The sequence below is a fragment of the Chamaea fasciata genome, unplaced genomic scaffold (genome assembly GCF_029207755.1).
Source record: "Chamaea fasciata isolate MVZ Bird 193981 ecotype frontalis unplaced genomic scaffold, bChaFas1.0.hap1 SCAF_7, whole genome shotgun sequence".
NCBI lineage: Eukaryota > Metazoa > Chordata > Aves > Passeriformes > Sylviidae > Chamaea > Chamaea fasciata.
This window is the reverse complement of record NW_027094092.1, coordinates 5883994-5906568: the sequence shown is the minus strand read 5'-3', so window position 1 is coordinate 5906568 and position 22575 is coordinate 5883994. Positions and strand designations below refer to the sequence as shown.

Genomic DNA, 22575 nt, shown 5'->3' with positions numbered 1-22575 from the left:
AAAATCAGAAATATTATTTTGTAATTTCTTGTTTGTGCTAATGATATTGGCATGTGTCAATACATACCTATTCAAATTCCAATTGGACTTGAAAAACCACATTAAAAATCTGTTTGTATTTGAGATTTACGTATGTATATATTATGAATTTTTTTCAACACTGGAATATAGGAGAATATGAAAGACAAGTATATGGATCTGACATGGTGCATTTTATGCACTGGAAAAGCACAAGAAGTTTGGATAAACGCTCTGTGAGTCCTTTACTTTTGGAGGACATCAGCAGTGTGTAAATGTCTTGCCACTGTCTAGCCATTTGCTTAAGCTGAGAAACCTTTCTGCTAGATTTTGCTTATGCTGTTTTCATTGACTGCACGTTATTTTCCTAAAGAATAAGGCACACGCTCTTCTCAGGAATAATGTATTTTTTGAATGGTGAATGAGCTTTTCATATTCTAAATATTGTCTTTTCAAACAAATGACTAGTATGACTAGACTGTGCATGCAGGCTGCATTTGTGAAATTTGACAAAGCTTTAGAACCTCAATTTGTGCAAAAATGCTTTAGATCATTGCAGATCTAATCTATGAAAACTTTCCTCTATGCATGTGCCCTTAGAGAGACTGCATGAGCAACTGGGTTTTTTAATATAAAAAGTATTTGTTCAAAATGTGTTAATTATTCTTAACCAAATTCTGCATCTTGATTCAGACAAAAGAAGTTTCAATTTCAGGAATGGCGCAAAGTCCAGATACATGATATACACCTCATTTCTTACAACTTTTTATTCTAAATTTGTGCCTAATGTGTGAGATCTGAATTTTGGTGAATAAAAAAAAAGGAAAATAAGAATTCTGTTTTATTGGCTATCCTAGTGAGACGTTCCCTGAAGTTTGTCTCTGCAAAGAGGGAGGCATTAAGAGTATTCACAACTGAGTGCTAAGGCTTGCCTGAATGTTGAGCTCAGGCTCCCACAGTACACTGATTGAGCATCCTTCAGTGGATATTTGGAAACAAGGCAAACCTCATGATGAGTTCAGTGAAGCCTTTGAAACTGTCACCCATGGCATTCTCCTGGAGATGGTGGCAGCAGGTACACTCTTAGCTGGATTAAAGCTGACTGGATGGCCATGCCCAGAGGGTGGCAGTGAGTGTTGTTTATCCAGTTGGCAGCTGGTCAGTAGTGTGGTTCCCCAAGGTTCAGTACTGGGGCCAGTTCCGTTAAATGTCTTCAGCAATGATCTGAACAAGGGAATCAGGGACATCCTCAGTGAGTTTGCAGACAGTACTAAGTTGGGTGGGATTGTTGATCTGTTGGAGGGCAGGAAGGCTCTGCAGGTGGATATGGACAGGCTGGATCAATGGACCAAGGTCTGTGGCGTGTTCAGTATGGCGGAGTGCCAAGTCTTATCCCTGAATCACAACAACCCACTGCAATGCTACCAGCTGAGGGCAGAGTGGAAAGCTGCCCTGTGGAAAAGGGCTGCAGGGGGGTCCTAGTCAACAGCAGCTGAACATGAATCAGTGTCTGCCCTGGTAGACAAAAAAGACAATGGCATCCTGTCCTGTGTCAGAAACAGTGTGGCCAGCAGGACCAGGGAGGTGATTGTCCATCTGTACATAGCACTGGTGAGGCCACATGTAGAGACCTGTGTCCAGTTCTGGGCCCCTCATTCCAAGCAGATATTGAGGTGCCTGGAGCATGTCCAGAGAAGGGCAATGAAGCTGGTGAGGCATCTAGAGAGATTAAGTTATAGGAGGAGTGGCTGAAGGAGCTGTGGCTGTTTAGTTAGATGAAGAGGCTCAGAGGAGTCTTATCACTCTCCACAACTACCTGAAGAGATTGTAGCAAGGTGGGAGTCAGCATCTTCTACCAGGCAACTAGTAACAAGACAAGGGAACATAACCTCAGGCTACACACAGTAAGGTTCAGGTTGGACATCAGGAAGAATTTTTTTCATTGAAAGCATTGGAACAGGCTGCCCTGGAGGGTGGTGGAGTCATCATCTTTGGAAGTGTTCAAGAAATGACTAGACATGACACTTAGTAATGTGATTTATTTGTTGTGGTGATATTTGGTCAAAGATTGGACCTAATAATTGTGGAGGTGTTTTCCAAGATTAATGATTCATTTCTTTCCTAACCTTTTTCATTAAAGGATTTATAGAGAAAATAGTGACAGGGCTAAAATTTCAATGGTGATGATGGGTGATAAGTAAGCTTTTGTTTTTTGGGGTTTTTTTTGTTTGTTTGTTTTATTGCCCTTTTCCAATTTCTTGTTGTAAATTATGTTCTGAGGCACAGTTAGGCTCAATTGTGTCCTGTAGAAAGCTCAGAAAGGAAAATGTCTAGACAGAGTAGTAAAAATACATTAGTAGATAAATACCTTAATGGAAAAATTAGTAAATTTCCAGAAGTTTCCTTCATAAAAAGTTCTACAGAAGGAAAAATACCTTGGGAAACATAGCTTCAGGGTGAGTATTAATATGGGGAAAGGCAAGGGTCTTGGTGATGTTTTATTCTTAATGTGCCATTAAGATGATCAGTCTAATCATAGGTGTAATGCAAATCTGCTTTTTCCTTGATGCGGCTTCCTCCACTGCAAACTCCAACTGGGAGTGTTGCCAGAATTTCTGGAGCCATGGAATCCATTGGAGTTACCTGCCAAGTCCTACATGGCATTGTGGGACTTAGCAAACTTTTGCATTATGTCACAGTTTGTTTGGAGGCAAATTAGCATAGTTAGTCTGTAAATGTCACCAATTTTCATTAAAATTATTATAAACTAGATTTTTTATATATATACTGGGCAATAGCCTTATCAATAAAACTAATTTTATACAAACACCTACTTATGAATGCGATAAAGTTGATGGAATTTTTTTTAAAAAAACACATTTTTTATTTAGTTTCTATGTCTATTAAGAAAATAGAGATAAAAATAGCGGTGTCAGTAATCACTTACAATGCAGTAGTACTTCCAGAAGCATTATATTTTTTGGAATCCTCATAAAGTGCTGATGGGGCAGAGTTTGGGGGCAGAGTTTGAAACAAATATAAGGGCAGCATTTCCTAATAATTATTTGATGTTGACTAATTCTAGAATTCAAACAGAAGTCCACTTCTAGGCAGACCTGTTATTTTGTTTCAATGCATACTTTTTCTGACTAAAATGCATACAGTGACACTTTTTGAAAATGTTTAAGTGAATTCTAACCTATATTCCTGTAGTGGAAAATCTGGAAGCTTAAAAAAATTCCCCAAGTCTTTTCATACTCAACCTCATGCTCGCAAACCCCATGTGCTTCTGAGGTAAAATTCAGCAACCAGTATGTGGAGAGTGAGAATGAGCAGAAGGCAGCAAAGGGCTCATGTTCACTTCAGCAAGTTTTGCTCCAGAATTGCAACAGGCTCTGAAAAATAAGGGCTTGAGGATGAAGCATGGGGACAGGCCTCCTGATCTTTTTTTTTCTCCTCTGGCTTATTTTTTACTTATCCTCAGTGTTTCATTACATACTGCCTTCTGGGTGACAGTCCAATTTCCAGGGCAGTTCAGTAACAGGGGATTATTTTACAGGCTGTTTTTGGATGTCCCTTACTGAGATGCCAAAGCAGAAAGTACACAAATACTAGTCTGTCTGGTGCTTTTTAGAAAATCAGTATGCATTGATTGGATGAAGCAGTGTGAGACAGTATGGGGTACCTCTACCTGTGCCATTTCTGTCCTTTCAGTCACTTCCCCAAGCACCACAGTTTTTTATCCTTATATTCCTTCCTACACATACACGTACGTCCTAAATACCCTACACAGTTGTATAATTTTTAAATTTCTATAATGGATACGTTTTGACAATTTTTATCTGATATTGCCTTTTCAAACATTGACTAGAAATTTGGATTGGCATAACCATAATAGCACAATGTTACCACAGCAGCACAATGTTCTAATGGCACAACAACAAACAGAAGGGAATCACTTCACTATTCCATAGTATACAGGAACTTTTTAAATCCAGGACTTGGATTTAGCCTTGATATGGTAATGGTGTATTACTGCTTCAGTGTGCTTGAAATGACCTTGTGTTAGTTCTGTTGGCTCATTCTATCTTGATTCAACCTCTGTATTGCTAGTTGTTCTCCGTAGTTTGCATTCTTATTGACATGAGCTACTTGTTAGGATGCAACAGAGTGAGAAATTAGGATTAAACCCAATGGAGTCTTAAACTAGTGAAATTTTAACCCCTGAGAACACAATGATTTTTCTGGTAATAATGGGAAAAAATCAGATCGCATTTTCTTTTCATGTTCTATTTAAATTACTTGGAGTTTCGTACTGAAAAATCTTCCAAACTGTTTGCTCTAATTTTTACCTAGAGTAGTATCACTGAAATTTCAGTTCTTTGAAATAATCTCATGTAAAATGTAACTGAATAAGATAGTTCAGTCATTTTTTTACTCTGATAGTCCTGGCTAACTTGCAATATCATGACCGTAAGAGATTTCTTAAAATGTGTATATATTTGAAATTTATGTAATGTTTAAATACAACTTGATTTCTAAGTAAGGAGTAAGAATAAAATTTCTGCTATTTTTTCTACTCATGAATCTACACTTTGTAAGTAATATTTAAAACAAGTTTACAGTTTCAGAAAGCGTTTTGGAGAAATCTACTTTTCTGTGCAAAAGGTGTAAGTTCCTCCAGCATGTCAGCTTTCAGTACCTTTTGTGTTTTAAGATTGCTTTTACAAGCAGCTGTGTACCCCCAAAGTAAAAGAATTCACTGAGGAAAAAGTTGTAAATCTGATTAACTATTGTAAGACTCTTTTGTCATAAATTTGTCTTTGGGATGCTGTTTACTTTATTAAGGTTTACATATACGAATGCAACTACTTGCTGTATCATGCACATTTGATTATTACATTTTCTTTTTCAGTAATAAACTTGGATATCTTTGAAAAAGGCTGTGAGCTTTATTATTCCAAATATTCAAATATAATTAAAAGCAATTGTATACTTGAAAAGTGAGTGCTCATGAGCATTCAAACCATAGTCTTGTAAGAAAGTAATTTCAGGGTCATACTTGGCATACTCAGTCATTTTTAGCAATTAAATATCTGATTATTTGCCCTCAAGGCACAACTAGACTGAGTTTTCAAATTTTCAGTCATTTATGTTGTACTGCTTTCTCTAGTGACTAATAATTTCTTATATTTAGGCTCTTCTAGGATTTATCTGTTCCTAGTTTCATAATCTCAATTTTTCAACCAAAGTGAACATGCTGGATCTGCCTGTGGAAGGATCAGTGGCTCAGGATGTAGAGGAAATGAGAAGATAACAACATTGGCATGAATATTTAAACAGAATGGGAATATCTCTGAGTTCCACTTTTGCTAGGGCTTATCCTTAAATCTTCCTAGAAGGCTGAAGCTACTGATTTTAGCCATTATGTGTTGTCATGGATGATTCACATGTTGGAATTAGTATAACCCTGTGGCTGGCTCCATTACAAATACAGAAAACACTTGAGCTCAATGAGCAGCTTTAGTTGTAACAAAACTAGTCTGGAAATAGTTGAAGAAAAATCCTTCAGGATATTTCTTCAAAAGCGTTTGGAGAGAATGCAATTCTAGCCAAACTAACTCACTTTTTCTGATTTTAAATGGATAAATTAAGATTCTCTTTTGTGGCAAGTGACTTCAAAAGATGTTAGGTCTGTAGTGCATCCAGTGCTGCCAAACTTGTGAAATGCATGCAGAGCATAATGATACTGTTTTAAATTCCTTAAGAAATACTCAGAGGAGACTTGGTTGTCTTCAGAGTTTGTAGCAATGTAGCTGTGTAACAGGCCATTCTGATGCACCAGCCAAACTGGTTGTGAGTAATACTATCAAACCACCAGCAGTTCTGTTGTTACAGCTCGCAGGAATTCATCAAGGTTACTGAGAAAACAACAGGATCAAAAATAAGAAGAGAGCCTGAGAAAATGTCTGTAAAAAATGTAAACCCTAGATAGGAGAAGCACAACATGAGGACGGACCCTTGACCAACTGGGTATGTGTAAGGATGTGTGCCTGCCACGTGAAGAAGCAGCTTAGCCAACCCAGAGATGCATGCCCACGTGGACAGTAGACCTAGAATCTGATATGTAAACAATGAAGAGCTTCTGCTGAAATCATATTGATTCATTTATTCAGTGGCCCATCTCCCTCCTGCAAGAGTTACAGATCTCTGAATCAGATATCCTCCAACTATGACTAGAGAGGGTTTTATCATCCTCCATCTGACTATATAGCTACATACTGGTGTTTTGAACCACTTTCAGTCAGGAATTATGTTACATCCTTAGGCATGGTAGTTAGACTTTCTTAATACAACCTGATCAGTAATGTGTGTGGCCACGAGATATAAATGATCAAGTACTATTTACTAAGTTTCCATCTTTGCCTTGCTAACTATCCCAAGTACAGAAGCAGGAAGGGAAAGCATGCCACATGAGACAGCAAGCAGCTAGCCACACTCAGCTATAAGCTTTAATGAGATAATAAAAGCAGTGTAAAAGGGATTAACACAAATATTCCATGCAAGCAAGGGAGTGTCATTTACAGACTGCTATTTCTGCTCTCTAATAAAAGTCCTGGGACCACTTCCAGCGGTAGGGCATGAACACAGACAGGGGAAGTAACTTCAAGGACCAGGCTGACATGCATCTCCATGATAAAGATGGTCACTGATAAAGCAGGGCAGCAGGGCTCTTCAAAGAAATACAAGCTAAATGTATCAGCTGGGTCCATGAACTGTCATTGATGTTTTCATTCAGTCTGTTTCATTCAATTGTGAATTTTGTTTAAAAACAAATATATTTACTGAAAAAACTGTATCCAGAAGTTTATCAAGGTGAGAGGTGATCTGTTGACTTTGATTTACAACCAGCAAGATTTAGAAGAAATGTGTTTCATTGAAAGAGAGCACCGAGTGGGCTCTGCTTCCAAGACATTGTACAGACAGATTATTTTGCCTAAATATGTGTCTTTCTTTTCAAAATTCAGCATGAATTGTCAATTAGGAGGCATGATCATCATTAAATGTTGGTTTATGTTCTTTATTGAATAAAAATGGATCCTTTTGAGGTCAAAACTAACACAGAAAAAGAAATATCCTGAATTCAAAGTAAAATTTGTTGCTCTGTTCTATAGCTTTTACAATGAGAAGTTGTAAAGAAAACTTGAATTCCCCAGAGGAAGCGAACAGTTATCTCTGTGACTGAAAGACCAGTCTGGTCTATACAAGGTTCCTGTGAGGAGAATTTTTGTGATAGTTTGGGTGTAGGCTCAACCTGACCTCTCTTCTCTCTGTCCATCAGAGGGCAGCTCACAGATTCACCTTAGTGAGATATTTCACAAACTTCTCCCAAGTCTTAATTTATCTTAAGTTCACCTTTGCACATTTCCCTCAACGATGAGTGGCTGAATAGAGTGTGTGATGCAGATGTATTGCAGCTGCATCTGAATGGGAGCTTCCAAAAAATTCACGGAACAATTCTTCTGAAATAGCAGTGCTTCCAAAACCCCATTTTCTGATCATTTCCTAGGTCTGCCAAGAAATTCATGAGTAAAAATCTGGCCTTTATTGCTATAGAGAGCAATTGTTCCCTCTTAGTCACCTACAAGTTGGTAAATGCAGTACAAGAAGTTATTAATTTCCGAAGCTGAAGAACTAAAGTTTAATTAAATGTCCCTTATCTCTCAGCTTCTAGAGGCGAGATTCTTTGCTTCTGTTTGTATATGAATTTTCCTCAGAATTGTAACCACGGATCTGGAGATTATTTTCTTTGTTGGTATTATTCTTGAAGGTGTTATCTGTTCTACTTTTATTTGCAGAAACTTTAGGCAGTTTTTTCTCAAAGTCCATCTGGAAAAAAAAGGAAAGTCTGTAGTTTGAATCCCATATTCACTGCCTTTTCCCTTTGATTAAAGGAAAATTGTTAAAACAGTGCAAGAAAAAAGGTGTTCATTCTGTATGCCTGTTTAATGAGCTACAAAGCCTTGAGACACCTGGAGAATAGCTGCCCATGTTGCTGTGGAGGAGGTGGAGGTGGGAAAGAGTGGCACAGATGCTGGTGAGTGCAGCACCCCCTGATTGTTACTCTCTGGTGCTGCTCTGGAGGGCAGAAGCCTCATAGGCTCTGATGATGAGGATGCCAGCAGCAAGAGACCTTCATAAGCACTTGAGTTCTAAAGTCTTTTTTCTCTGAGCTTGATGGAAGGCAAAAGCTTGGTCTAGTGTGTGAGGTGCAGTTTTGTTCCCACTTGGCTGCTGGAGCAGGGAGGGCAGGGAGAGGGAGGTCAGACCCTGTTTTGTGAGCTCCTGGCATTCCCAAGGGCTGTTTGTTTTCAGAGAACCTGAGTCCCCATATTTGATGAAAATGGGAAAAATAGGTGACTCATTACTAGCCAGGGTTTGGCTGATGTCATTTCCAGTCTGTGGTGCTTATGCAGCCTCCCTTGCATAAGATCAAAAGCAACTGTTGAAAGCTGGTTAGTTCTCTGCTCAGCACATGGCCTCATGAAGGCACATGCACATGTTCCTTCTGCTCCTGGGCCACAGCAGGGCTGAGCTGAGGGGTTCAGGTACTCACCTCCAGGCTGTCATGCTGCACACCACACCAGAGGAATATTTTGAGTCTTTTGGACCAAAAGCAAAACAGGTTGCAGACTGGCTTAATTAACACTGGTGGGATGTCTTCTCCTTTACTAGGTCCTGCGAAAAGAAAATAATAATAATAATAATAATAATACATTGAGTCTATGGATAGCTGGGTATGAGCCTTGGGAGCCTCAGACCATGAGGTGGGGGAGCAGGATCAGAGCCCACTGCCCTCTTATGAGTCTGTCTCTCGAGTCACCTGCTGGGCTTTTTAAAAGCTTTTTTAACAGCTGAGCCAGCTTCTGCAAAAGTGTGTTTGTTTCTATATGTGTGTATATATATATACACATATATATATGTGTCTATGTGTGTTTAGAACACCAACCTGTTATAAAGCTTATCAACAACCCTGTGATGGCACAGCCCAGGCAGCCGATGGCACTGAAGTACAGGTAGGACAGGGAGTACCAGGTGTCTGCCAGCAAAGGCCTGTGAAGAGGTGACAAAAGCAGCTAGTGATGAGCAACTGCTGTGTTTAAGTTGTTGCCTGACTGTGCCAGCAAAATGCAGCTCATGCTGCAGCTCGGGTGTCATCTGGCATCCCAAAGTGCGCTACCAACCTGCTCTTTGGGCTGCAGGCTGGGGTAGCACACTTGGCAAAACACAGGCTTACGTAGTAACAATAGGAAAAATACCTCTCTGGAGCCTCCGTGGGAGCTGCAGGTGCCAGTGCCTCGGTGCTGTTAGCCAGTGTGCAATTGAGGGTAGACAGGTGCAGGGGGATGGACTTTGTTGGTGGTGCAGGGTAAATGAAAGAGCCAGTACCAGCCCAAAACGCCAAGCTGATCCCAGATAAGAGGCCGCCGAGAGCACCCTTGGCAAGAACAGAAAGATACTGTTAAAGATGACATCTGGAAAGTGCTTTTCTGTGAATGTGAATTAGGCAGGAGTAGGTAATGATGGATTACAGCGTAAATAAATTCTGTTCTCTCTCAACTAAGGTGTGAAACATGGTGTTTTAGTGCCCTTTATTTATAAAAGTTGAAGCAGAAGTGTGATTAAAGCTGTGGTACAGATTTTAGTTTTACTTCTGCCAGCCATGACGGGAACCCCGATGGGGCAATATGGAACAACCTCATGTTGTGTTTTGAGGGAAAGAATGAAGGCAAAGCTTTTGCAATCATTCTGTGCATCCCAAGGATGGTGAAAGTATTGAATAATTTTTTCTTCTTAATGAAACTCAGAAACAAACAAACAAAAAAATTAAGAAAACCCTCATGTGAATCTAATCACCAATTATTCCACAGTTGAGTAGACTTAAATTCAGCACGATAAATTTAGGCAGGGAAAAAGCATATATAAATAGATCTTAGATCCTCAGGTGCTATTCAGATTCAAATCTGAAAAGCAGCTCAAAGACCCAAACAATTTTCAAAATGGAGTTTTGACCCAAAAAACACCAAGAGGTTTTCTTTTAGATCAGGATTTTTGTTTCCTTACCTTCCAGTTGGCACAGGGAAACACAATTCCCAGGGTAAATAATCCCAGCATCGGCCCCCCACACATCCCGTGTATGGAGAGGGAGGCCTGTGGGTGCAGAGAACAAAGAGGAGTTCAGGGCAGCAGCTGAGGTGAAACATGCCCAATTCTGACTTTGGTCAGTAATTTTCAGTGGGAAAATGGTGAGGGAGAAGGGATAAGTAGTGATTTCAAGGCACAGTTAACGAGAGAATCACGCTCAGTATTGTTTCCTAGCAGTGAGTCAATAGTGAGGCAGTTAGGGGATTTTTTTTCCTACTATTCCTCTCAGCAAAATGTCCACAGAAATGGTTTAGGTAATCTAGCAGTCAGCAGAGCTGTCAGCATTATTTGCTCAGTTCATGACATTTTCTGTTCATTCTTATCCTATTAATTACATTTCTGAAGCAAGAAATACCTGCACAACTCCTCCCAGCAGCGATGCTGCTGCAGCCATTGAAGTGCACAGGACACCATATAATATACCTGGAAAAGAGAAGGTAGCAAGGTTCTCAATGCTGGTTAATTGTGGAAATAGTTCCTAGCTCAGTAGTGCCTGAGGTGACCAGCCAGCATGGAGGAATCTGCACTTCTTACTGGATGTTTAGTGTAGACCATTACACACCCAGGAGCGCCTTGTGTGAAGTCTCGTTGAATTTTTGGTTGATTGTTATTGCTTACAAAGTAGAAAAATAGCAATGAAGTTCATTTAGAAGTTATGCCTCATGTAGAAATATTTCTGTTGCCTTTAAATATCACTTTAAAAATAATCTAATAAATGAGCTGCAAAATGATAAAACAGCATGGCCTTCTTCCCTTGGCACCAGTTTTCACTTCATGGTAGGTGAAACCCTGTATGCAGCAGTCTTGAGTAAAGCCAACCAAAACTTCTTTGCTAGCACAACTTGGTTTTGGACATAAAAAATTATCTTTCTAGGTCCAGAGTGATTAAAAAAAAAAAGTAGCAAGTGGAAAAACAAGAATGAAGAAGACTAAAACAGTAGCAAAGATAGAAAATATATGGGTTTGGCTCTTTCATTATATTTATGAACTTTAATAGAATTCTTATGGTATTATCATGGTATTCATAAAAGGGTTATGATTTTACTGCAATAATTGTAACAAATACCCTAAAAATTAAAATAATGTTGGATCCTTGATATATTGATGATATTTTGTGGGGTTTTTTACTTTTTTGTTTTCATACTTTTTCTCTGAAAAGCTGAATAACCCGCTTTTGCAATATTCTAAGTTTGAATAGAAATTAATTACTGTATTAATCTAAATAAATACTACTATAATGTGGTAATAACTACATTGATATTTTTTTCTGTATTATGAAGAGTGTTTTCCAATATTTTCAGCAGAAAAAACTTCTCCAAGGATTCTGAGTAGTGGTTGTTAAAGCCAGTCTACATTTGTTTCTCTGCCAAATGGTGCTGATACTTCATGCCACTGAAGCATCAGGCTGATGTTCACCTTGAGGGTTTATAAAGTGCTACATTCCTGTGGAGGTTTCCAAAGCACAAGTTTTTCTGAGGGAGTCTCTCTATGCAGTGCCCTTTGCTGCTAAAGAAATGGGTCTCATCTAGAGTACTCACATAAGCCTTTGCTGATCCACGTGCTCATCTTCTCGGGGAGGTTTGGGAAACCTTTCTTGACCAAGTCTTCAAAGGTAACAGTTGCTAAAGCATTAATGCTGGCAGCTACCGTGCTGTAGAAAGGGAAAAGAATCGTAAGTAAATAGGAAGAAATACAATCTGAAATCAGGTTGCACTTATAAAGAAATGCTTCTTCTTTTTCAGCACGAATGCTCTCTAAGAACTGTATGATTCATAGTATTTTTCATATGTGGTACTTTAACTGGGGAAGTTTCTGCTACTTCTGCAATTGCTGGGGGCTCTGCTTCATGCTGGCATAGAGCAAGATAGAAACGCATCCTAAATGACCCTTCCATTTACAAGTTTGCAAAGACCTTAAATACGGACATGTTCCAGAATTAAAAGTTTACTCCCTTAAAAAAGGAAGGATGTGCAGTCACTACTGTGCCACCCTGGCTCTCTGTATCGATAACATTATTTTAAAATGTATTTGGGATAAAAAGATTCTGGAGGTGTGGAGCCAGACTTTATCATAAACATAATCATAGAATAATTTAGGTTGGAAAAGACCTCTATGATAACAGAGTCCAGCTGTTTACCCAGAACAGTCAAGTCCACCACTAAACCAAGTCCCTAAGTGCCACATCCACATGTCTTTTAAATATCTCCAGAGGTGTACCATAATTTAATAAAGAACTACTGCTACATCCTAGAATGTTCTAAGAAAAAGAGCTGGGCTTTTCTTAGGGTTTCATACTTTGACCTCATTCTGGATCCTCAAGAAATTATCATAAACAGCTAAAATGTCAATTCAGATTCACAAACCTTAGTGTTCCACTGAATGCACAGGCAACAAACAGTCCTGGGACTCCTGGCATCGAAGAAAAAATGTCCATAACAAAGTATGGCATGAGCTGGGATAGAAGGAGCACAAGAGCAACACAAGAAAGTAATTAAGAGTTTCCTAGGTAATGGAAGAGAAGCATTTTATGTTTATGAGAACGTTGCTAAATTCTGGTGTTGTCCCAAATAATATGGTTTCAGATTTTGAGCAAAAAGGATGACTTCTGGCAAAAATGCCCAATTGAATTGGTACTGCACAAGTGCCAGAACAGTTATTATTGTAGCCCTGATCTGGAACTCACCATAGCCCCGAGTGCTGAAAGGACACAGGAATTGCGCATAATTAAATTGTCCTGATATGTCCTATATATGAGCCCAAAGCAGCTCCTAATTATTGTAATGGACATCTGTACCTGATCAGGAGCTGAAATGAAAGCAGCAGTCCAAGGATCACAACTCTTGTAATGAGAGTACATCACCAATCCACAAAATACTGCACACACTAGGACTGTCCAAAGTCCCAATAAATTCAGGTAAAGTGCCCTAGAGCAAAAGAGAGAAACTGTTTAATGCAAGGTAAATAAAAAAGTAGTTACAAGATATTTATTCTGAACTTTTTTGGGAGATCCCTTTATCCCAATGTTTATATAATTCAGACTGGGTGTGTAATTCAAAGCAAGATTAAGAAATAAAGAAAGATTACACCATTATTATGCTACAGGGCAAGGATAAAGTTTTTGAGCAACCCCATAGAGCTGGAAGAGTCAAGTAACCTCTATGCAGAATGGGCTGCACTGGGTGCTGGGTCTGTCATTCCTGTCCCTTGTAAGAACAGATTTTTGCCTGTTGGGAGATGTTGATGCTGTCTTCCCTTTAGAGCACACGGAATACCATTTCCAGTGCTACCATGCAAAGTAACAGTATTCCATGACATGGATGCGGGTGGCAGCATCTGCTAGGAAGATGTGTCAGCAGTCCTGTAGGTTCTGAGTGCTGCCAGATTTTAAAGAGCTCACACTGTGTTTGGACATCACCTCGTGCAAAATCTACTGCTAAGACCAGTTCGGAGTGTGCTACCAGGAAACAAAGGTTAACCCAGCTTGTTAGTAGTGATGTTCTCACTGGTGTGACTTCTAAATGTTTTTCAGACACTGCATTTTCTACAGGATAAATTCATATAGACAGTATGACCTTCAGAAAAATTAATATGTTTACAGACAGCAAAAAAGCTAACTGAAAAGGAAATAATCATCACCTTTATTCTTTAGCCACATGTGCAGGCAATTAGCCCTAGGTGTGTGAAAAAAATCTGATTGTTTAGTAAAATACGTCTATCTATGCCTACACTACTGCTGAAGTTGAGGCAGGTAGCAAGCTGGAAACCTGTATATCCATATTGTGAAGATTCACTTTGTTCTTCATTGATTCGGATTATTCTGATGCTGCAGAATTTTAAGAAATTATTATGATTTAATTTTATTTAGGTATTACCATATTCTGTAGTGCCCCACTAAATCAATAACAACTTTAAATCCAGTATAACATAAAAAACAGTTCCAATAGATACATTTTTACAATGGGGCTGTAGATAGCACAACTTCTGTGTTGGCATCTTTGCCATACTCTCCTTCTGAGGATTAGTTTATCAACCTGACCATAAATTGATAATCTGCAAGAGATGGATTTTTCTTTTTCCTCTGCATATACTTAAGTCATTTTGAGCCAGAGGTAGTAAGACTGTCAGAGCAAAACTAGCTTTTTACCACTTAATGGGATCCCAATATTTATTTAGTATAGTTGACAAACGTAGTGTGATTCTTGATTGATTGCAGGAATAAGTTAATGACAGGTAGCTTACAGTTTAGCATGCTTTTCTGATTTGCAGGAAATGCATCTCTGTATTGTAGACTGATTGACTCCATAGAGCCCTAGCCATGTAAATGTTCCCCCAATAACTATTGTCCAGAAGGTATGTCGTCTCAAAGGATCAACATCAAAGCTGGAAGAAAGAAAGAAAGAAGTGATTTAGTTTTTTTATTTAAACAAGAGGTAGGTGATTTTTTTTTCAGAACTATCTGGCATGTCCTACCATCCGAATCAAAAATTCTGCATTGGTAACACTGTTTTCCAGAACAGACAACATCTGATGTGCTCAGGTTTGGAAGTTTTTTTACTTTTATATTGAAACACGTTGTTTTCAAGTCAGGATAAACAAATATCATTCAGGCCTAGTCAGAGGATCACTTAATTGAGATTAATCAAATTTATAAGGATGCTTATTCTCAGGCATCAGACCTGTGTCGTATTGCAGCAGACCTACAAGTCATCCTGCCTGGGACCCTGTCTTCTGTAAGGAGCAAGGTTGTTTACCAAACTCTAAAAAAAATCCTGTAAACTTTTAATAACACATCATTATGATGTACCTTCCTTTACAAGAAATTTCTTCAGATGCTGTGTTATCTTTTGTACAACAAAATTCTGTTTCTCAGCAAATCTAACTCATACAGGTGTATCTTTCTGTCTGGAATGTGTCATCTTAGCAGTTCTCTTTATCTTGGTCAGGACAGCAGATAACATTTGACCTTGCTGTTGGATTCTGTCACTGCCTTGCCTTGATTAACCAAAAAATGCCTCAAACAGCCAAAGGAAAATCAGATTTCTTCCCCAGTGCACTGGTGCACTATTGCTAGCTGCTGTGGTGAGTGCAAGTAAAACACAGTGTCAGTTTTATGAACAGAAAATGAAACATATATACCATTAGGCACTAAGATTAGCTCAGTTGATTTGAACACGGTGCTAACTGCATCAAGGTTTTATATTTGATCCCTGTATGGGCCATTTACTTAAGAGCTGGACTTGTTGATCCTTGTGGATCCCTTCCTACTCAGAATATTCTGTGTGTGAAATTGGAAGGGATAATTGGGCTGATTTGTAGCTACACGTGGAAAAAATGGCAAATCTCCCTGTCAGTTCAGCAAACCTTTGATTTCTTGAAAGAGTTAAGCTTTCCTAAAGGTCAAATGCATTGCAATAGCTGAAGAGATGAGGAATGGACTTCTCTGAGTCACCAGTGTTGTTTAAAACCAAGTCTGTGTATTTTTGGCTTACTGAGGGTAGGGTTTCTAAACATTAAATACGCATAAAGGAGTAGTTTGCATAATTTGTTTCTTACTCAAATATGTTTAGCCGAGATCCTTCATGGGCATCTTCCCAGACTTTGGTTGATCCACCATTCAGACTAGTTCCTCGAACCAAAACCGTCAAGAAGCCAGCCACCATAACAATCATTTGAAATGCATCTGTCCAGACAACTGCTTTTAATCCCCCCTAAAACGAAGAGAAACTGTATACCATCAATCTTCTTTCTTGTTGCTCAAATACTGAAAAATGTAAGAAGACTCCTTATTTAGACAGCTCATGAGCTGTATGTTCAGCACCTAGCAAATCAGGGCTCTGCATTCTTCCACAAAGTGTGTATTCCTGCAGGTCGCAAAATTTCACAGCCTAAATAGTTTGTCTATGGGCACAGGAGAATATTTGACTTTCAGTTAAATGCTTTTTTTCTGCCTCCTTTATATGCATTTGACGCATGCATTTGAACATACCATGGTGTGGAACAAAAGCTTAGGGAGTTTTGGCCTGTTCCTACATCCCATTGGACTCCATACATCCTCAGAGCCCAGTGGTCCACAATTAGCCTAACACAGAAAAGTAGCTGCAGAAAATTTGCCATTCCCCTTTCTTCCATAGCTACTTTTATATTTGATCACATCAGTACTAGAGCATATAATAAGTGTTTTCAACAAGAGTGGAGTGTAATATTGAAAAAATCATTAGTGGTGATGAGAGTGGCAATTTGTGTCCTGAGCCCCAGGGCTCTGCTGCTTCACTGCAAATATCTGTACAACACATGTATTTTGGAATTTGGAGTCTCATGTTTCTTCCACTCAAAAGTAAAGTTCTCTGACCTGTTGATTATCCTTCCCAGGTTTTAGTGCTTTGTTCTTGAGCACAATTTTCGTTACAGTGTTTTTCAGCCTATAATTTGTAAAAGGTAAGAATCATCTTCTCAAAAGATCACAGGGGAAGCTTATGGCATCCTTATCTGGACCCTGTCTCAGGATGGCTGTTTTAAACATGGAGACACGCAGCAGAGAATTAGAGAGGAATTTTTTTCCTCCAAATAGACTTCCTTATAAGACAGAGTGTAGAAGAAATTTATCTGTATGTTCTCCACAGGAGCCATCCTTCTCTGATAGTCTGTCATGTTTAAATGATGGTTGAATTAACCATCTGTGTTCCAACCATTCAGTTATGCCTGTTACGTACCAGGGTGCAATAGAAAGTGCAGACAATTCCTGTTGCAGCTACAGAGCCCCAGAGATCAAATCCAGTGACTGCAAAACCAATGAAAACAAAACTGTTAGAGAAATGGATGTAAGTCATCTGGAAGGTAGCAGAAGATCTGTAATCCTTTAGCTTTAGAAGGATAGGAGTAATTATTAATTTTAATCTTTTGTATCAATTAGGAGCTTTGCCAGATTTTCCAAGTTTTGTAGAACACTGTATTGCATTCTTGTTTTCTTTCAAATTGAAATTAACTAACTTTCAAGCAAAAGTAACACTTAGGAATACTTGTATAAAGCAATAATAACATTCTGATGGGAGAGACCTTTAAAGGAATGCCTCACTTCTGCTTTAGTTCAGAACTATTTCTTGAGAAACCAAGTTCTTCAGAGATTCCCCAAAATCCTAAGACAAAAAAACCCCAACCTCTAAGTAAATTCCATTACCTGCATCTAAGAATGACTTAATGCTAAAATGTCCTTCATTAAAACAACTTTCTGTGTTCATTTTGCTTCGTAGTTTCTTTGCACAAGACGAACAGATTTTGTTTTGGCTGATACTGAAATCTCACCCACCAGTCATAGTCTGTGAGGGCAAAGCTATTTGTAAAGGTCCTCTTATTAGCAAAGTTAGAATGGTATAATAATGAATGAGAACTTCCAGAAGAAATTCAGCTGCATGACAGAGGAAGAAAACTTGGCATTGTGTAAGTGGTGGGATCAAACAGACTGAATGCAACTCAGATAATGAACAATGAGAAGAGCCTCACAATCTCTTCTGAATCAGTTTTGGTAAAATCAGGATTTGGGCCATGTGGATTCCTTGTGCTCTATAAGAGTAAAATTACAAATCCCATCTCTGGTGATGGATGCTCTATGCCTAGTTTGCAAATATTAATTGAAGGAGTCTGAGGACGGACAACAGAACAGCATTCATCTCCGGCTATGGGGAAAAGAGTTATGCCCATGGAAACCTGAATACAAAAGACAGGGACGGGAGGAATCAAAGTGCATAGTATGGTCTTGGATCATCAGCTTGTACTGTGAACTTTGTCAGGATGTTGGGAAATTGTTTACTTCAAATCTCTTCAGGTGGTTCTGACTGGAAAGGATAGCAGAAGACCAGTCATGAGGCTCCTGCTAATGTTTGGGTGTGAGAGGAACCTGGGGAGTCAGAAATGCAGAGCTACAAGGTGAAGGCGAAAACATTCCTATAGCACCTTGGAGAAGGGTTGGGTTTTTGTCTTTATCTATGTTTTTTCACTTCATTTACTCAGACAGTCCTTCTGGTGTGGTTATTCGGGGTAGCAGTGAAGTGCAGCATAAGAACTCACCTTGGTTGAGTGCCAGTGATGGAGCATAGACCACTATTCCTGTATAAAGGATCTGAAGGAGAAAAATTATGTATTTGAATGCTTAGTGATAAAACTTATATGTAGAGTAGGGCTCTGAGCAAAATACCAGATCTAGGGGTTTCTTTAGATCAGCTTGTATTGTATTTGGCTTTCTGTTTCAGCCCTTAAAAATTAAAATCTTGTGTCTAATTCCTTTCTGAGGAAAGGATCATTATCTCTCTGTATTACTTTTTTCTCTACTGCTAAGACAAATAGATGACAAAATATCCTCATGAAATAGAAAAAGGGTGCCTCCAGAAAACACAAATAGTGATACAGAAAAAAAGTTGCATTGATCTTAGAAACTAAATTTTCACTTTCCCATTCAATTCCTTTCAAAGTAAATGACTCAATACCCTTTACATGTAAGGCCTGAGAGAACTGATGGAGAAACAAAGCATCAAAGTCATTAAGCATTCATATCTATTGCCAAAGGTTTGGGAATTATTTAAAATTGAATTAATGCAGAAGGAAATGCCTCCTAATCTCCCATCAAATCCTATCTTTCCATTAAATACACAACTAATGTGACCTTTCAAGATGGTCACAGGAGTGACCATCATTGGACCACAGCTATCAGGGCATTTGCCCAGGATACCTTGTGCAACAGTTTCCAAATAGGATAGTTCACCTCAATTTCATAAATGGGTAATGAAACATACCCAGTAAAGCTTGACCATCTTCTCAAGAAAGACAGAATTCACTTGTTTGGGAAGAGAGAGGCTTCAAGTGAACAGAATTAGACCACGAATGAGTACAGCATAGATATGTTAAAGTGTTAAAGACAACTAAAATTGCCTTCCTGATACTAAAGGAGAAAAGTTAGGAAGTTAGACAGTTAAAAATATAATCATACTTTCTTTTCAGCATTCATAGTTCAAGTGAAAAAACTGAGAGAAAAAGATTACTTATTAAAACGTCATTATAAAAAAATGTGCTGTGTGAGACTAGTCTGTGAAAATGAACGTTGAGTGAAATTAGCATTAAAAAAGGAGTCAGTCTTACCGTCTGTAGGATGTAAATCAGTGTTGCAGCAAGACGGACAATCTTGTTAAATCTTAACTCCAAATACTAGGAAAAAACCATAATCTCAGTAAAGTACACATGTAGCATCTGTGACATCCCTTCTGTTTGCCCTAAGTAACATCTTACTGTGCAAGTAAACTTACTGGCAGCTGGCATTGCTTTTATGAATAGTTAATGAGGAGAGCAGGATTGCCATTAGACATAACAATAATTACATTTAAGAAATCTTCTCATCTGTACCTTGTACTTGAAGTTCTATATTGGGTTGCAGTAATCAATACCTGATTTGTACCAGGAATAACTGGAAGATCCCAAGAATTGTGAAGAAATTTAAACTTCAACTGAAAGTATATTCCAACTATACATTGAGGAAACTTGAGCTCATCTCTAGCAGATATAGAATTGACTCCAGTAGTGACAAAGTAGAGATGGAGCAAATGGGGAAGCAGCTACATGGATGCCTAGTGCAGGAGCTAAGCTGGCTTTCCCACTTGTCCTGTCTCAGTCTAAAGCCCAATCTGCACATCGCCAATATGAAGAGGCAAGAAGGGGGATCTTATGGACTTCCAGGTTCAAGGATGTAGAGAGGTGTTGCCACCTTCAAAGGAACTACAGAGGTGAGTGGGTCTCTAGACTCAGAAGCCCAGGTTTTAAGCCTGAATCACCATCTGGGGTCTCTCCAGAGTCTCTCAGCTCTCCCTCCATGCAGGGAGGCTCTTCCTGGACCACAGTCCCATGCGCCCCCCTGCAGACACCAGGCATGGGCTGTCCAAGTTTTCCCTCTTTTACAAGTCTCTAGGCTGTGCACTTTGTTCTGCCAATGCATCTTTTTTCTTCATTTTGCTCATGCTGATCTTGGGTTTCTTGCATAATGAACCCCACAGCCTGCCACCTAAATACATAGCTAATTTATGTAACTTGACCTATTTCTAAAAATAATTCATGAAGCCAACAGTCACCTTTCCAGCACGCTTGAAGGGTCTCTCTGTCTACAATGACACTTTAGGTGGTTCAGATGACAAAAGTAATTATTTCTCTGATATTGGATCAAAACCAACTAGAAAATGCAACTACTTGCAGCAATGGTCAATTTTACGCTTCACTGACCTGAAAATATTTCCAAATACCCAGGCAGATCTGTTTGACCAAAGTGCTACCTTGGGTCTGGGGTCAGTGGGCATGAGCAGCCTTTCTATTACCAGAAAGTTCTTTGTGAACTAACCCAGTTTCATCATCCAATTCTTGCTTAGTTGAAACTGCCCAAACTTGCAGGAGTTGACTGAAGTGAGTAAGAGGCCATCCCAAATGGTCAGTAGCTGTCCTGTGGATGTGCAGGTTATAAGGGCTGCTACTGAACTGCATTATGAAGGAAAAAATGTGTTCCAGGGAAAATGCCAGGCAAAATTTCTACGGAATACAGAAGTCATTAATTTCATTTCCTAGAGAATGCTTGTATTCATTCCTCAGCCCTGACTCTTCTTTTCTGCTTTAATTTTTATTTTTTGAACAGGTCTGCCACCTACTTTCTCTTCCTACAACCTCAGCTATTTAGATATAGAAGCTTGGTCAAAATTACCATATCTAGACTAAGTTTGAATTCAATAGTATTGAATGTTGTTCTTAAAGTCTGTCTCTCTAAACCAGAGCAGAATACTCAAAAGACCAGAAGCATTTGGGTACGCTTTAATATTTTCCAACTGTAATTTAATACGGTGCTGTGTGTAAACCCACATCCTGTCTGTGCTGTATGTGCATAAAAGAAGCTCTGACCCTTAGATTGCGATTTCAACTTATGCAATATAAATAACTAGTTTGAGCAATGCAAATGATTTCTAAAAGTAATTAATATATCAATATATTTGTCCTGTAAAACACTGCAGAAAGCTTTCTGTCAACGATCTTAAAAAATATATGCATGATACTTAGTTATGCTAGAATAGTGCCTTTATTTTATGATTTTTACTTACCTCATAAGTGCTTGTGATGCCAGATCTATAAAAAACAGGTAGATAAAGTTCAGCAGTAAAAATTATGACAAGTGTATACGAAAGAAAGAAGAGCACAAAGGATGCTCCATAGCGATAAACTTCGGAGGGTGTCCCCAGGACTGTTACTGCTGACATGAAGCTTGATGTAAGAGAAAAAGCTATGGGTCCACATGTCATCTGCTTACCACCCACCAAAAATTCTTTTGAAGTTTTCTTTTTCCTCTCTTTGACTGCAAAAAAGACTCCAATGCTGGCAGAGACTAAAAATAGCGCTGCAAAAACAACATAGTCCCAAGCCACAAATTTTTTGACTTCTGGAGCTACAAAGTTTGGCATTGCACTGATTGTATAATTCTCTGACGGAAGATTCTGATTTACTATGTCTGGTGCTAATCTGGTGCTGTCTGGTGCACCAGATTAACTCTGTTGACAGCAAAGCTGAAGCTTATCTGTAGCTCAGCAATAAAAAACAATAAACTGGAAGAATGTTCAGCCAGAAGACTTTTTCTAATCCAGTTCAGTTCTAAGGAGTTGAAAAAAAGCTAGCTAAGGATGAGTTAAGGAAGAATGTACTTAGACCCTAGTACTATGGGTTCTTCTGCACAGCAAGCTGAAATAAGGGACTTAGCTGTGAAATTTGTAGTACATTCCCTTTTTATCTGTGATGTGTAAATTTAAGGTTAAACATTAGCCTGGCACAATGACTTGATCTAACTCTTTTCTAACATCTCAGCATTTTTAAATAATAAAATGAGAGCAATAGAGAAAAAAATTAAGGAGAGAGAAAGGAAGGAAAGCTCAGTGTACAAACCTGTTGTCTCACTAGTGAGTCTCTTTTCATAGAAGCAATTTCCTCATGTGGTTAAAAACTGATCTTGAATGCCAGCAATAGGCTTTACAGTTGTCCTTTGATATGCTAAACGTGGTCCTTGTTAGAATCCCTGAAACTTAAGGTGGCCATAAGAAACTGAAGTGTTTAATGGTTAAAACTAACTATGGTGCTTCTCCCCACCTGCTGTATTCCAGCCTTGGTGTGTTTGGAAACCCAGATGAACAGATGAACCTCCAGATGAACAGAAGTGTGGTTTGTGCTGCACTGTCTCAGGATGAATTTCAGTTAGAAACTAATTTTTAACTGACTTCTACTAACGGCAATATAGCTTGTACGGGTTCCTGTCAGAAGTGATATTTTATTTATCCATATACAACTTTGTTG

General features: G+C 38.8%; 1 protein-coding gene across 1 annotated transcript; it reads right to left on the bottom strand.

Moving 5' to 3' along the window:
- Positions 1-6621: 6621 nt before the first annotated feature.
- Positions 6622-21743, bottom strand: SLC5A12 (solute carrier family 5 member 12). The gene is made up of 15 exons (XM_066186823.1): positions 21339-21743; positions 19351-19416; positions 18286-18337; positions 16935-17002; positions 15778-15932; positions 14464-14604; positions 13019-13148; positions 12588-12676; positions 11763-11875; positions 10580-10647; positions 10144-10230; positions 9339-9517; positions 9029-9132; positions 8636-8757; positions 6622-7908 (listed from the first exon to the last, which is right to left on the bottom strand). The coding sequence occupies exons 1-15, from the start codon at positions 21693-21695 to the stop codon at positions 7750-7752; spliced, it is 1890 nt and encodes a 629-aa protein (XP_066042920.1). The 5' UTR covers positions 21696-21743; the 3' UTR covers positions 6622-7749.
- Between the last annotated feature and the right edge of the window lie 832 nt (positions 21744-22575).

Coding starts and splice junctions, on each gene's coding strand:
- SLC5A12 (XM_066186823.1), bottom strand. CDS start 21,695: ATGCCAAACTTTGTAGCTCCAGAAGTCAAAAAATTTGTGGCTTGGGAC. Junction 13,149..14,463: donor TCAGAAAAGCATGCTAAACT/GTAAGCTACCTG, acceptor CTTTTGCTCTAG/GGCACTTTACCTGAATTTAT. Junction 10,231..10,579: donor TGCTGGGAGGAGTTGTGCAG/GTATTTCTTGCT, acceptor CTGCACCCACAG/GCCTCCCTCTCCATACACGG.